The sequence below is a fragment of the Girardinichthys multiradiatus genome, chromosome 22 (genome assembly GCF_021462225.1).
Source record: "Girardinichthys multiradiatus isolate DD_20200921_A chromosome 22, DD_fGirMul_XY1, whole genome shotgun sequence".
NCBI lineage: Eukaryota > Metazoa > Chordata > Actinopteri > Cyprinodontiformes > Goodeidae > Girardinichthys > Girardinichthys multiradiatus.
In genome coordinates, this window is record NC_061814.1 from 33881489 (window position 1) to 33898295 (window position 16807).

General features: G+C 39.5%; 1 protein-coding gene across 1 annotated transcript in view; it reads left to right on the top strand.

Annotated features, from left to right (window-relative positions):
• The window catches only part of LOC124858948, a 30946-nt gene extending 20657 nt beyond the window's left edge, over positions 1 to 10289 (top strand). The window contains exons 22-36 of the mRNA XM_047351291.1: positions 503 to 561; positions 1127 to 1276; positions 1389 to 1521; positions 1609 to 1667; positions 1758 to 1848; positions 4204 to 4244; positions 5144 to 5198; positions 5872 to 5927; positions 6023 to 6142; positions 6251 to 6373; positions 6462 to 6657; positions 7030 to 7164; positions 8374 to 8472; positions 8635 to 8697; positions 8814 to 10289. Coding sequence (XP_047207247.1) covers positions 503 to 561; positions 1127 to 1276; positions 1389 to 1521; positions 1609 to 1667; positions 1758 to 1848; positions 4204 to 4244; positions 5144 to 5198; positions 5872 to 5927; positions 6023 to 6142; positions 6251 to 6373; positions 6462 to 6657; positions 7030 to 7164; positions 8374 to 8472; positions 8635 to 8697; positions 8814 to 8936 — 1503 coding nt within the window. The 3' untranslated portion in view covers positions 8937 to 10289. The remainder of the gene's footprint in view (positions 1 to 502; positions 562 to 1126; positions 1277 to 1388; positions 1522 to 1608; positions 1668 to 1757; positions 1849 to 4203; positions 4245 to 5143; positions 5199 to 5871; positions 5928 to 6022; positions 6143 to 6250; positions 6374 to 6461; positions 6658 to 7029; positions 7165 to 8373; positions 8473 to 8634; positions 8698 to 8813) is intronic.
• Positions 10290 to 16807: the final 6518 nt, after the last annotated feature.

Below are 16807 nucleotides of genomic sequence, written 5' to 3' on the forward strand. Positions count from 1 at the left end.
TCACTTGCTTCCCACCTATTTTCAACCAACTAATAGGTGTTGTGACGAATACATTATCAGTGATTTTTTTTACTTCTCTAGTTAGTGGTCATAATTTTATGCCTGATCTTGTGTAATTAGAGGATGCTCGAGAAATATGTAGAGAATCCAAGAGTTCTGGTGAACTTAATTGGGCGTCAGAGAGCGCAGTAATACAGGGGTGTTGTTGTGAAGCTCTGTTTTATGTTTTTATTTCTCTGATTTTTTTTGGTGATTTTTGTGACAATTTAATATCCTGCTGAGAAGTATTGCAGCAGTTCACGTGAATACTCGTTTTATAATTCCTTACTCTTCCTTCATGTAGTTCCAGATACACCTAATAGACTCTGGGTTTCAACACATTGCTATAAACCAGAGACCACTTTAGTCTTCTGTTTGAATAACCAGACTTCTGTGTAAATAACTGTCTAATATTTAGATATTTTACATTCCTTTTTGTTGATGACTGTATTTTTGTTTAAAGGTTGGAGATTCTGCAGTTCAGCAAAATCAGACGTTAAATAAAAACTTAAATGATGTCAGGTGAGTAAATAAGTGGATTGTTTAAAAGGGGTGGGAATCTTTGTGCATGTTGATTCTGAAGGCAATGATGCAACTTCCCCAAACCCCCATGCAGAACTAATAATGTAAAGCCCAATAACTTTTAGTTCAGCAAAAAACAGAATAAATACATCAGATAAAATTAATTAAAATAAAACAGTACAAAAATAAAACAGTGTCATCAGCTGTTTTTCTTCCCCCTTGGGGTGGAAACCCCTAATATGGTCCCCACCACAACCCCATCCCCTTGGGACCCTGCAGGATAAGGGAGTATAGACAATGGATGGATTTTGTTATGTTTAATCATATTTCAGCTTAACTTTGCACAGGCTGCTGTTTTTCAAGGAATTTTCTCTGTAGTGGACAAGGTGCTAGTTCTTTCTCAGGACCACCTTGTTGTCTGCTTTGTGTTCACCACAATCTGTCTGGGTGGTTAACATTCAGATAATAAAGCATCTCGATGCTTTGAGAAGCAGATTTTATCCCTCACCCCTGTTGTTTCGTTAAGGTTTCTTCACCGATGTGAAATGTTGTCTTTCTGTGACAGTACAAAGACAGAAAGTCTGAGTATAAACTCAGAAGACAACAGCTGTGTGGGGACAAACTTCATTGGACTTATCAACCACTACTGTCAGAAGACAAAACTCTGTCATACATACATAGAAGAAGGAAGAAGGGGACCTCCTCATAATCCACAGTAAGCATCTTCTCAGCTGGAACAGTTTTGGCTGTGACTGTAGTCCTGAAATGTTCACTGATACTAAACTAAGCATATGTGCAAATACCAACATCCTTTGTCTGGAATGCAGATTTTTTTACAAATTAACAATTGACAAGAAGGAATACCCTGTTGCTGAGGGTAAGAGCACCAAGGAAGCTAAACAGAATGCAGCTAAGCTGGCGTGGTCTGCACTTCTTGAACAGTCGGATTACGACAGCAAGGTAGATGATGTTCATATATTTGTTTTTTGTATCAAGTTCAGGCCGACTGCAAATTAAACTGTTCTTCACTCTTCCTTTGCATTTCAGGTGTCTGTTAGATCCACGGTGTCTGAAGATGGAGCATCATCATCACAATCAGCCACACGGTAAGGCACTCCCCGACAAAAATAGCCTGATAGATTGTAGAGCTTAGTACTTTAACTACACTCGTGTACGTACTTGTGTCTCTCTTTCAGGGACTCATGTGAGCCATCACAGCAGAGGATGGAAACAAGTACAAGTGACTTTGTAATGTTTGCTGATCCCTCAAATCCCTCCAATGCCCAGGTTTGTTCCATCATAGTTAAAAAGTATAATAGCTAAAAAGGTAGTCTATTTATATCATTACTTAAGTTTTTTTTGTTAAAAACATTGTAACACTGAGCCAGGCCCTTTGTCTGAATCACTAAATATGTCATTATTGGTAGGTATAAATGTCTGAAGAATGACCACAAATAATCAAGCTTGAATTTTACAATCAGGGATGACGAAATAGTTCATCTGGAGCCCTAATGCAATAGACATTGTGCATGCCTCTCAAAAGTATTCATTACCCTTACAACATCAAAGTGCAATACACTCTCCCTACACAATTTGTAGTGAAATGAAGGTCAAAGCGTTTGAATTACTTTTTATTTAAAAAACAATTACATTGAAAATAGGTGTGGCCCAAGGGTCTTTTTAACACATCAATATGCTTTGATCTAAGCCAGTTCATTGTAGCTCTGGCTGTATGTTTAGGGTCATCCTGCTGGAAGGTGAACCTCTCCTCCAGTCTCAAGTATTTTGTAGCCTTCAACAGGATTCACCTCCATCTTTGCCCTGTATTTAGTTCCATTCAACTTCCCACCACCATCCTCCATGTACCCGTTAAAGAAAAACCTCCCCACAGCATGATGCTGCCACTACCATGTGGGGATGATGTGTTCAGTATAATTTGTAGATTTACCAGGAACAGCATTTTGCATGTTGGTAAAAATGTTTATATTTGTCATAATCTGACCAGAACACCTCCTGTGACATTTGTTTTGTTCCCTACACTGCTTTTTGAAAACCAAATTTTTTAGGGCCAAATTACAGACTTTTTTTCTTTCCACATGTCCCTAAATGCCAGATTTCCTCTTTGAATGACTAAAATTGTCCTGACAACAAGTTGCCTTACCTGAGTTATACACTCACCGGCCACTTTATTAAGTACACCTGTCCAACTGCTCGTTAACGCAAATTTCTAATCAGCCAATCACATGGCAGCGACTCAATGCGTTTAGCCATGTAGACATGGTCAAGATGATCTGCTGCAGTTTAAACCGAACATCAGAATGGGGAAGAAAGGTGATTTAAGTGACTTTGAATGTGGCATGGTTGTTGGTGCCAGACTGGCTGGTCTGAGTATTTCAGAAACTGCTGATCTTCTGGGATTTTCACACACTACCATCTCTAGGGTTTACAGAGAATGGTCCAAAAAAGAGAAAATATCCAGTGAGCGGCAGTTCTGTGGGCGCAAATGCCTTGTTGATGCCAGAGGTCAGAGAAGAATGGCCAGACTGGTTCGAGCTGATAGAAAGGCAACAGTAACTCAAATAACCACTCGTTACAACCAAGGCATGCAGAAGAGCATCTCTGAACGCACAACACGTCGAACCTTGAGGCAGATGAACTACAGCAGCAGAAGACCACACCGGGTGCCACTCCTGTCAGCTAAGAACAGGTGGCTAAGAACTAAGGCTACAATTCACACAGGCTCACCAAATTTGGACAATAGAAGATTGGAAAAACGTTGCCTGGTCTGATGAGTCTCGATTTCCGCTGCGATATTCGGATGGTAAGGTCAGAATTTGGCATCAACAACAGGAAAACATGGATCCATCCTGCCTTGTATCAACGATTCAGGCTGCTGGTGGTGTAATGGTGTGGGGGATATTTTCTTGGCACATTTTGGGTCCCTTAGTACCAATTGAGCATCATGTCAACGCCACAGACTACCTGAGTATTGTTGCTGACTATGTTCATCCCTTTATGACCACAGTGTAACCATCTTCTGATGGTTACGTCCAGCAGGATGACGCGCCATGTCATAAAGCACGAATCATCTCAGACTGGTTTCTTGAACATGACAATGAGTTCACTGGACTCAAATGGTCTCCACAGTCACCAGATCTCAATCCAATAGAGCACCTTTGGGATGTGGTGGAACAGGAGATTCGCATCATGGATGTGCAGCCGACAAATCTGCAGCATCAATGTGAATATGGACCAAACTCTCTGAATAATGTTTCCAGTACCTTGTTGAATCTATGCCACGAAGGATTAAGGCAGTTCTGAGGCAAAGGGGGGGTCGAACCCTGTACTAGCAAGGTACCTAATAAAGTGGCCGGGCAGTGTAGATCATAATTATGCACTACTTTGTGCTGGTCTATAACGTGACATTACAAAAAAAACTTTGAAAATTGGGGTTGAAATGTGACTACATGAATTAAGAATTAAGTGGTTTGAAGGTTGCAAGTTACTGTAGTTACTGAAAGTTAATAGTAAATAATGAGATACTGAAAGAAACCACAGCTGAAATTTCCAAAAAGAAAAAAACTAAATGGTTCTTATTAAGTTTATGGTAACAATAAGAAAAATATCTTTTGTGGATTTTAGATTACCAGACCTACTGGACCTGGAGAAAATGCTTCATCACAGTAAGTCCTCTTAAAAGGATAGGCCACCTTGTTTTCTGTAAAATGTTTTGTGTGGATGTATGGAGTACTAATGAGCAGTCATTAGCTTACTTCAATTGCTGGTGGTCCATGCTGATGACTACTAGGGTGCTGTGTGGGCCATTGGGGAGCACAGGTGCCTCATGTAGATAGGAGCACACCTAACCTGGGTTTAATTCCCAGCCTGGGTCATTTAGGTCCTGTCTTCTCCCTCTGCTTCCTTTCCTGTCTTCTAAAACCGTCAAATAAAGGCCGCTAGTGCTACATCTAAAAAAAGCTAATAGCTACTAAGATCATTGCTGATTGAAGAGTAAATTTTTGACTCATCTAAAGTAACCTGAATATAGCAGGTAAACGCTTGTTCTTTAAGGTATGTTTACACCCTGTCATGTCTTTTTGAGACGTTTTTTTACATTTTTAATGTTTTCTGAACATAACAGCGTTACTAACTGCATCCACTGTGCTTAAAGAATATCCCAGTGCTGATTAATTAAGACTTAATTAGAATATATGTGGTTGTTGTAGTTTTTAGGTGACATCAAGAAATCTGAGAAATGACAGAATGTTATTGGCAGCTCCTGTGAGCCCATATGTGTGTATCAGCACAAAAATGATTTGGTTAAGAAATTAGTAATAACTTAGACTAATCTTTGTATGGCAGTTGCGTTACATAGAAATTTGCTCTTCAGCAGCTGCTGCTGTTTTAGCCTGAATTGCCTACAGGAACTTCTCTGTGATTGAAACTGAGATTGCTGTGATCACCGTTTGCTGCAAATCATTGATTTGTCTGTACTCTGCACAATCAACTTGTATTAAACCAGCTTGTAGAGTTTTAATGGGAACGCTGTCGAACAATAATTTCTATCATTCTTTTCTTCAAGAGAGTCTGCTGAGGCATCACGGAGCGAGGCAAAACTTGGAGGGAAGAAAGAAAAGGTAGGTTTTCCGTATCTTTTTAAAAAGTAGTCGTAATCTATTTACAATTTTATAGAACAGCAACATTTGTATGTCTGTGATATCAGCAGTCTAGGGGTCTGGTGCACTTCTGCGTTTGCATCTTTTCTTAACTTGCTTTTGTTTTTGCAGTTTGCAGCATTTTCCTTTGCATTTGTTTTGCTGGTAGTAGGTTCTTGTTTCTCTATCCTGATTGCAGCATTTTTGTTTTGCAATGTTTTTTTGTTGCATTTATTTTTTGTGTTTGCATCATTTATGTGATTGCATAACGTTTGTGTTTGCAGCGCATCTAGCTGTTTGCGGCGCGTTAGCTCCTGTCGGCCACAATAGTGTAAAACTAGTGTGGTGTTAAATAATTCGGCATAATATGTCGAATCATAATTGCAAAATCAATGTGTGCAATACTGCAATTTCAAACAACTGCTTGGATGGGCTATTATCTTTTAAGGGCCATGAATGCAAATTCTGCATGCTAATAACAGATTTGGTCTGTTGTCTGTTTTCCCGATATGATGAGCCCAAGTTTAAAAATATCTATGCATGCTATCTTGATTGTTGCCTGTCATTAATGTGTCATTACATTCCATTGTTCTGAGTTAAGACTTTTCTAAATATAATATACAAACAGTAAAGTGTTTTTATTGTTTTATCTCAGAACTATGTGGAAAACAACAAAATTAGAAACAAGAACACCCCATCATCCCTGTCAAGGTATTGAGAAGCATTTAATTGCACTAAAATGTTTTAATTATTATTTATGTTTATCGGATTTCTTTGTTCCTAAGCAATAACCTTAATTTCTACAGATTCACATCAGAGTTTGAAATCCTTAAATATCTTGGTGGGGGAGGTTTTGGTCGTGTCTTTAAGGTAAACGAAAACCTGTTGGGCAAGGATTATGCCATGAAGATCGTTCCTGGAACACAGTGAGTATGTGGTAGAACAGAACAGAAATATTGATAAATGCATTTCAGGACGAACAATTAAACCTTTACACTGAGTGTGATTTTATTTGTATCATAATTATTATTTAGAAAAGCTTTGCGAGAAGTGATGGTGTTATCAGATCTCCAACACGAAAACATCGTTAGATACTACCACTGTTGGATCGAGGATTCAGAAGTGCAACAAGAGAAACTCCAAAAGAAACTAAAAGAGTAAGTGTTTTCTCCCCTGGTCTCAAATGACTTAATTCCTCTTACAAACTAAAAACAATATCACATTTCCCCCTTTTTTATCTGCAAGTATCAAATGTGGACAGTACCTCTTCATTAAAATGGAATTATGTGACTCTGCAACACTCCGACAATGGATTGATGAGCTGAATGAGAAGGAACTACAACACTCCCAGAGAGGAGCAGAAAGTCTTCCTATTGTACAGCAAATAGTCAATGGAGTTGAATACATTCATTCCAACAACCTCATTCACAGAGACCTTAAGGTGAGGCTTGGGCTTTAACACAGCTGGCTTTGTTTGACAGAAAGCTTTACTTCATTCCTTCCTTTCTTCCTTCTTTCTGTCCTTCCTTCCTTCTTCATATCTTCCTTTTTGTTTTTGTAGCTTTCATATTTAAACCCTGCCCACCATACAAATATCTGCCAGTAATTTATTGTAAACTTTAGTTAATTTTACAAGACTAATGATTATAAACTTTACAGTCAGAGGGTCAGTTGAGTCTTTAGCCCTTTTTTCAGCATGCAGTTTTTTTTCCCATTTTTCTCAACAGTTATTTCAGTTTTCATCAAGATTACTTGTTTGATTCAGGAAGTTTGATAATCAATTCAATGCGTTTATTTGTTTTTCACTGCTTAGCCTACCAACATAATGTTTGGAAAAGATGGGAAGGTGAAGATTGGGGACTTTGGTCTCGTCACTATTGACAAAAGTGAAAACCTGATGGACAGAACAGAAGGACCAGGAACCAAAGCCTACATGGCTCCTGAACAAGTTAGTAAAATGATGTGCTAAAAACTTACTAGAACATTTGTTTTATTGTTTTATAATAGTTTCATTTTACAGGTTCAGGAAAGTGCTATTATATATATCTATCAAGTGTTAAAGGAACATTGCAGCATTTATCACTACTATTTTTTGTAAGGTTTGCATATCTTGAAGTTACTCTAGTGGTGGTTCTAATAGTTAGCTGGTAGGGCTGAACTTTTTATTTATAACATACAAGGAAAAATAATCACAACATATGTTAATGTAATTGAACATGTAGAAATATTAATCCAACTTTTAAATATATTTAATTTTCAGAATCTAGTTTCTTAATCTATTAAAATCAATCTGAATTATGAATATTTTCCTTTCCAGTCGGCTATATTTATCACACTAAATGAAACAGGGTTCAGTTTATGTAAAATTAACACAAAAAGGTAACACATTAATTAAAATGTAAACAATGAGTAGAGCAGGGAATCATTAAAATCAGGAATCAAATTTATAATCAATTAACCGATATATACTCATTACTGATTACCTGCATTGCGAGAAACAAAATACAGAAATAACAGACAAAACAAAATGTCTTATAATTATAGGCGACTTATCAATGCAAGAAATATTTAAAATGAACTCTCTAAACTACAATAATTAAACTGACTGAGAAACTAGGAAAATGAGCTTATATGTTTCCAACAGTCTGACAGGAAAATCATTTTATCACCATGATCTGAATTCTAATTGCTAGCTTTAATCTAAAGAGAGAAAGTGGAAGGGAGGTAGGTCAACTTGGTGATCCGCCAACTTCATCAGCACCAGACAGCCGCTACAGCAGAACAGAAGGAGCACCTTACTTAAGGTCCAATTTGCTGCTTTTCCAGTTCCGAGTGTGAAGTTCCGGTACTAAGAGTCTCGGTACGAAGACCTGTCTGATCAGCCTGTAATCTACTTACACCAGCTCAGGGGAAAAACTTAAATAACCTGCTAAATCTCACTAAAGGAACACTCTCACATGATGTGAGCTTGTAAAGTAACACCGTGACAAGGCTGTAGAGTCCTAGAGTTTTGGATATGAAATGGATATGTTAAAAAAAAATCTGTGATCCTAAAGGCCATTTGAAGTGTCCTATAAAAACACGGTTCTGTGAATTAAAATCGACTTCTGAGGTGAGTGTGCATGTCTTTACAAAAACGTTTTTATTGTTTTAACAGACAAGTAACAGATATGATCGTAGAGTGGACATGTTTGCTTTGGGGCTGATCTTCTTTGAACTCCTTTGGAAAATCTCAACTGGCCACGAAAGATCAATGGTGAGTTTTTTCATAAAGACATCAACTTAGAAAATCTAAATTAATCACTTACTTCAAACATGTTTAACATGTGACATAGAAATAATAATTTAAACAGATCATTCTTTAAAACAAACTGATCTAATTCATGCTGTTATGTCATAACTACATTGTCACTATTAGATTTGGACAGACACAAGAAACAAGAAGTTTCCCAAAGAGTTTTCCAAGGCGTTTCCCCTCAAGGTACATTATTATCTTTTTAAATCTCTGCTGATTTATGAACAAAATGCATTTATAATAAAAACAGTTGTGGAGCCTCATTGCTAAACGAGCTTCATTGTCCTTATTTTTTATTTCAGTTCCCAATAATCAAATCTTGCCTGTGCAATAACCCAGAAGATCGACCTGAAGCAAGCAAACTGAAGGCAGTGCTGGAAAGAAACCAACAACAACATATGCACCTGGAAAAGCACAGTGTCTGACTGACAAAAAATGAGTTTGTTTGGGCTGTAGGAGGAGATGCTGTATTTTCACATAATCTGTAAGAAATGTTGACAACATGCTGCATCTTGAAGAAGTTTTTACCTTAAGCAAATAATGAAAAATCACATCAGCTCAGACAATTGAGAAAACAAAACCCAATATATTATGATTTTAAAATGTGTCTTACAATAATGACAATTTAAAATAATCATGCTTCTTCTACGTTTTAGGTTATTTTAACAGATGAGGTTCTTGTTCTTTTCTGAAAATCTTTCAGCATTTTAAAATCTCTTGATAATATAAATTGTTTGTCTTGATTGAACCATGGTCATGCTGGAGGAAAAAAACAAAGACAGGCTTGTTGGGTAAGGAGCCAGAAAGCAGGCTGCATTTTTTATCAAACTGTTATCCCTCTGAAACTTGCTTATGCCCTAATTAAGTTCAGCAACATAATGCTCTTTGTTGTATATAAAGTGAAACGACCATTCAGAGGTTGCTCTTGTTTTTAAACTTTGTACAAAAATACATTCAATGAAAAATGTGTAATGCTTATATTTTTTATTTCAGCTTTTATTTTTCTTAATACAATTTATTCTGTTTTAACGACAGACTTGACTTCAGTCAGAATCACTTTTTAGTATGCTGCCATTTTGTACTTTTGCTGTTTTAGTTGAAATTAAACCGTTCGGCAGACGCTTCATACCTGCTTATCACAAAAGTCTACAAACCCAACCAACCTGTGATTCTGATCCAAAGCTCAAAATTGGCAAACTTCAATGAATTTATTATAAATAACAATCCTACAGCAAAATAAAGATTTTTTTTTAAAAGTTCATAAAAAAATTGTTTTCACTGCTGTCCTATGTGGCTTGACATTAAGTAAGCTTGGTGGTGCAGTGCTGGTGGTGTACGGGGTCAAGCGTGCGACTCTTATACAGAGGCTTTAGTCCTCGACAAGTCTGTCCCAGGTTCAAAACCTGGCCCTGGCGACATTTGCTGTGCATGTCTTCTCCTCTGTCAGTGCCCCCATTGCCTGTCTAGCTACTGTCAAGTACCAGAAAAAATAAAGGCCACTTGTGCTGCAAAAAATCTCAAAAAAAACAAAAAGCAAGCTTGTAGTAATTTGTTGGGACTATGAATATAATAAAAAACATCAACGACATTACAGGTGTGAGAAACTACTTTAATTCCTGTTAAATCTGATGCATCGTCATATGTAACCCTAATATTAGGACCAACAACACTGTTTTCCATTTAACTGCTGATATTTGTATTACAAGTAATACTGATGGGGAAAGTCTGTTACTGTCTTATGCTTTTGACATAAAATGTAATAAAAGTCTAAAAACAAATATGCAACCTTAACATTGATTCTCATTGATTGCACTCTTGAAGGGGTAATGCTCCACAAGGGGAGCATTACGGCTAACGCTATAATGTTACGCTTGGTGTGCATATATATATATATATATATATATATATATATATATACAGTACAGACCAAACATTTGGACACACCTTCTCATTCAAAGAGTTTTCTTTATTTTCATGACTATGAATATTGTAGCTTCACACTGAAGGCATCAAAACTATGAATTAACACATGTGGAATTATATACTGAACAAAAAAGTGTGAAACAACTGAAAATATGTCTTATATTCCAAGTTCTTCAAAGTAGCCACCTTTTGCTTTGATTACTGCTCCGCACACTCTTGGCATTCTGTTGATGAGCTTCAAGAGGTAGTCACCTGAAATGGTTTTCCAACAGTCTTGAAGGAGTTCCCAGAGATGTTTAGCACTTGTTGGCCCTTTTGCCTTCACTCTGCGGTCCAACTCACCCCAAACCATCTTGATTGGGTTCAGGTCCGGTGACTGTGGAGGCCAGGTCATCTGGCGCAGCACCCATCACTCTCCTTCTTGGTCACACAGCCTGGAGGTGTGTTTGGGGTCATTGTCCTGTTGAAAAATAAATGATGGTCAAACTAAACACAAACCAGATGGAATAGCATGCTGCTGCAAGATGCTGTGGTAGCCATGCTGGTTCACTATGCCTTCAATTTTGAATAAATCCCCAACAGTGTCACTAGCAAAGCACCCCCACACCATCACACCTCCTCCTCCATGCTTCACGGTGGGAACCAGGCATGTAGAGTCCATCCGTGCACCTCTTCTGCGCCGCACAAAGACACGGTGGTTGGAACCAAAGATCTCAAACTTGGACTCATCAGACCAAAGCACAGATTTCCACTGGTCTAATGTCCATTCCTTGTGTTCTTTAGCCCAAACAAGTCTCTTCTGCTTGTTGCCTGTCCTCAGCAGTGGTTTCCTAGCAGCTATTTTACCATGAAGGTCTGATTCACACAGTCTCCTCTTAACAGTTGTTCTAGAGATGCGTCTGCTGCTAGAACTCTGTGTGGCATTGACCTGTTGTCTAATCTGAGCTGCTGTTAACCTGTGATTTCTGAGGCTAGTGACTCGGATGAACTTATCGTCCCCAGCAGAGGTGACTCTTGGTCTTCCTTTCCTGGGACGGTCCTCATGTGAGCCAGATTCTTTGTAGCGCTTGATGGTTTTTGCGACTGCACTTGGGAACACTTTCAAAGTTTTCCCAATTGTTCGGACTGACTGACCTTCATTCCTTAAAGTAATGATGGCCACTCGTTTTCTTTACCTAGCTGTTTTTTTCTTGCCATAATACAAATTCTAACAGTCTATTCAGTAGGACTATCAGCTGTGTACTGTATCCACCTCCTGCACAACACAACTGATGGTCCCAAGCCCATTTATAAGGCTTGAAATCCCACGTATTAAACCTGACAGGGCACACCTGTGAAGTGAAAACCATTTCAGGTGACTACCTCTTGAAGCTCATCAACAGAATGCCAAGAGTGTGTGGAACAGTAATCAAAGCAAAAGGTGGCTACTTTGAAGAACCTAGAATATAAGACATATTTTCAGTTGTTTCACACTTTTTTGTTCAGTATATAATTACACATGTGTTAATTCATAGTTTTGATGCCTTCAGTGTGAAGCTACAATATTCATAGTCATGAAAATAAAGAAAACTCTTTGAATGGGAAGGTGTCCAAACCTTTGGTCTGTACTGTAAATTGATGTTTGAAGTTGTAACCTGACAAAAATATATATATATATATATATATATATATATATATATATATATATATATATATATATATATACACACTACTCAAAAAAATAAAGGAAACACTTATACAACACAATATAACTCCAAGTAAATCAAACGTCTGTGAAATCAAACTGTCCACTTAGGAAGCAACACTGATTGACAATCAATTTCACATCCTGTTGTGCAAATGGAATAGATAACAGGGGGAAATCTTTGGCGATTAGCAAGACACTCAATAAAGGAGTGGTTCTGCAAGTGTGGGACCACATGCCACTTCTCAGTACCTATGCTTTCTGGCTGATGTTTTGGTCACTTTTGAATGTTGGTGGTGCTTTCACACTCGTGGTAGCATGAGACGGACTCTACAACCCACACAAGTAGCTCAGGTAGTGCAGCTCATCCAGGATGGCACATCAATGCGAGCTGTGGCAAGAAGGTTTGCTGTGTCTGTCAGCGTAATGTCCAGAGCCTGGAGGCACTACCAGGAGACAGGCCAGTACACCAGGAGATGTGGAGGAGGCCGTAGGAGGGCAACAACCCAGCAGCCGGACCGCTACCTCCGCCTTTGTGCAAGGAGGAACAGGAGGAGCACTGCCAGAGCTCTGCAAATTGACCTCCAGCAGGCCACAAATGTGCATGTGTCTGCACAAACGGTTAGAAACCGACTCCATGAGGATGGTATGAGGGCCCGACGTCCACAAATGGGGGTTGTGCTCACAGCCCAACACCGTGCAGGACGCTTGGCATTGGCCAGAGAACACCAGGATTGGCAAATTCACCACTGGCGCCCTGTGCTCTTCACAGATGAAAGCAGGTTCACACTGAGCACATGTGACAGACGTGACAGAGTCTGGAGACACCATGGAGAGCGATCTGCTGCCTGCAACATCCTTCAGCATGACCGGTTTGGCAGTGGGTCAGTAATGGTGTGGGGTGGCATTTCTTTCTGGCTCCATGTGCTCGCCAGAGGTAGTCTGACTGCCATTAGGCACCAAGATGAGATTCTCAGACCCCTTGTGAGACCAGATGCTGGTGCGGTTGGCCCTGGGTTCCTCCTAATGCTGGACAATGTGGCTGGAGTGTGTCAGCAGTTCCTGCAAGATGAAGACATTGAAGCTATGGACTGGCCCGCCCGTTCCCCAGAACTGAATCTGATTGAGCACATCTGGGACATCATGTCTCGCTCCATCCACGAACGTCACGTTGCACCACAGACTGTCCAGGAGTTGGCGGATGCTAATCTAGGTCTGGGAGGAGATCCCTCAGGAGACCATCCACCGTCTCATCAGGATGCCCAGGCTTTGTAGGGAGGTTATACAGGCACATGGAGGCCACACACAATATTGAACCTCATTTTGACTTGTTTTAAGGACATTACATCAAAGTTGGATCAGCCTGTTGTGTGTTTTTCCACTTTAATTTTGTGTGTGACTCCAAATCCAGGCCTCCATTGGTTAATAAATTTGATTTCTATTGATGATTTTTGTGTGATTTTGTTGTCAGCACATTCATCTTTGTACAAAACAAAGTATTCAATGAGAATATTTCATTCATTCAGATCTAGGATGTGTTATTTTTTTGAGCAGTGTATACATACGTATATATATACACATACATATATATATATATTCACCACCTTAACGTGGTGGAGGGGTATACATGGTGATGGTAGTAGCGCCTCCAGGCTCTGGACATTACGCTGACAGACACAGCAAACCTTCTTGCCACAGCTCGCATTGATGTGCCATCCTGGATGAGCTGCACTACCTGAGCTACTTGTGTGGGTTGTAGAGTCTGTCTCATGCTACCACGAGTGTGAAAGCACCACCAACATTCAAAAGTGACTAAAACAGCGCGCGTTGCTGATGGTGTAGGGGTTAAGCGCGCAGCCATATACAGGTCCTTCTCAAAATATTGGCATATTGTGATAAAGTTCATTATTTTCCATAATGTCATGATGAAAATTTAACATTCATATATTTTAGATTCATTGCACACTAACTGAAATATTTCAGGTCTTTTATTGTCTTAATACGGATGATTTTGGCATACAGCTCATGAAAACCCAAAATTCCTATCTCACAAAATTAGCATATTATTAAAAGGGTCTCTAAACGAGCTATGAACCTAATCATCTGAATCAACGAGTTAACTCTAAACACCTGCAAAAGATTCCTGAGGCCTTTAAAACTCCCAGCCTGGTTCATCACTCAAAACCCCAATCATGGGTAAGACTGCCGACCTGACTGCTGTCCAGAAGGCCACTATTGACACCCTCAAGCAAGAGGGTAAGACACAGAAAGAAATTTCTGAACGAATAGGCTGTTCCCAGAGTGCTGTATCAAGGCACCTCAGTGGGAAGTCTGTGGGAAGGAAAAGGTGTGGCAGAAAACGCTGCACAACGAGAAGAGGTGACCAGACCCTGAGGAAGATTGTGGAGAAGGGCCGATTCCAGACCTTGGAGGACCTGCGGAAGCAGTGGACTGAGTGTGGAGTAGAAACATCCAGAGCCACCGTGCACAGGCGTGTGCAGGAAATGGGCTACAGGTGCCGCATTCCCCAGGTCAAGCCACTTTTGAACCAGAAACAGCGGCAGAAGCGCCTGACCCGGGCTACAGAGAAGCAGCACTGGACTGTTGCTCAGTGGTCCAAAGTACTTTTTTCGGATGAAAGCAAATTCTGCATGTCATTCGGAAATCAAGGTGCCAGAGTCTGGAGGAAGACTGGGGAGAAGGAAATGCCAAAATGCCAGAAGTCCAGTGTCAAGTACCCACAGTCAGTGATGGTCTGGGGTACCGTGTCAGCTGCTGGTGTTGGTCCACTGTGTTTTATCAAGGGCAGGGTCAATGCAGCTAGCTATCAGGAGATTTTGGAGCACTTCATGCTTCCATCTGCTGAAAAGCTTTATGGAGATGAAGATTTCATTTTTCAGCACGACCTGGCACCTGCTCACAGTGCCAAAACCACTGGTAAATGGTTTACTCACCATGGTATCACTGTGCTCAATTGGCCTGCCAACTCTCCTGACCTGAACCCCATAGAGAATCTGTGGGATATTGTGAAGAGAACGTTGAGAGACTCAAGACCCAACACTCTGGATGAGCTAAAGGCCGCTATCGAAGCATCCTGGGCCTCCATAAGACCTCAGCAGTGCCACAGGCTGATTGCCTCCATGCCACGCCGCATTGAAGCAGTCATTTCTGCAAAGGATTCCCGACCAAGTATTGAGTGCATAACTGTACATGATTATTTGAAGGTTGACTGTTTTTTGTATTAAAAACACTTTTCTTTTATTGGTCGGATGAAATATGCTAATTTTGTGAGATAGGAATTTTGGGTTTTCATGAGCTGTATGCCAAAATCATCCGTATTAAGACAATAAAAGACCTGAAATATTTCAGTTAGTTTCCAATGAATCTAAAATATATGAATATTAAATTTTCATCATTACATTATGGAAAATAATGAACTTTATTACAATATGCTAATATTTTGAGAAGGACCTGTACAGAGGCTACAGTCCTCAGAGTGACCGTCTCGGGTTTGAGTCCTGGACCCGGCGACATTTGATTTTTACCACTTTAGTCTCATCATTCATTGCGTTCACAGTGTAATGTTTTGTTACTTTCGGTAGACGGGAATATGGCAGCAGCCTTGACACGACAGCGGAGTACTTTTTAATTTTCAGTAGGAGTCAGTGATATCGCTCGCCCTTGTATGGAAATGGGTCAATAAACGATTTGCTGTAAGTTCTCTATGGTCCACAACTCGGTATACAGCGCTCTCAAAAATTGCCAATGTGAGTGGGTTCAGGTTATGAGTGGTCACTCTTTGTCAAAAGAAACAAATTAAGGACTTAGCTCAAATAATCACTGTTGCACACCATGGGTTCGCGGTTTAGGCAGTAGCCTGTTACTGAAAAATTCCAAAATACAAACAAGAGTATATCTTTTCAAAAGTTTATTTTCATGGAAAGAAGAAATAACACAATGAAATTTTTTGGGTTCCCACCCTTCCAGTTAAACCCAGTGGTAGGTTCAACACGATGAGCCAGGAATCATGCGCCTTCTCCTGAAGAGGGAAAACTGCCCGGTCGAGTGACAACTTCTGGTGCCGAGAAACGCCGATCCTCTTTTTTTAAATTAATGGAATATTAATAAACCGAGTTGATATTTGATTTCAACAAACCTAAATTCTCACCTAAAAACATCTTAAAAGTTTATTTGAGGTCACTGAAAGAGTATTATTTCATTTTTATACTCAATTTTTGCCACTGTCATCCGCCATTGTTGCCCAAGCTCGACCAATCTGCTCTAACCGCAATGAATCATGGGATATTTTTAGTCACGGACAACAAAACTCCGCGGTCAAAAATGAAAAATTACACTGAACTCAGAATGATAAAACTGAAGTGGTAAAAATGGAGGAGCTAAAATCAAGGCAGTGAATGAAAACAGGCAATGGTAAATTTGATAACCTTAATATTTATAAGATTAATATTTACCATGTTATTATTTTAATGACCTCCAAATTCACGGCTTCTAATTTTCACCGAGGCGATATTAATCACATGTTGGTTTTTACGGCACTCAATTTTACCATGTTCAGTATTTCACACCTTCAATTCATTTCAAGTTCATTTTTGTTAGTTTGACCACTCATAACATTTAAGTGGAGTAAATCAAAATAAAATGTTTTGGCTCAAAGAAGGGCTTGAATCG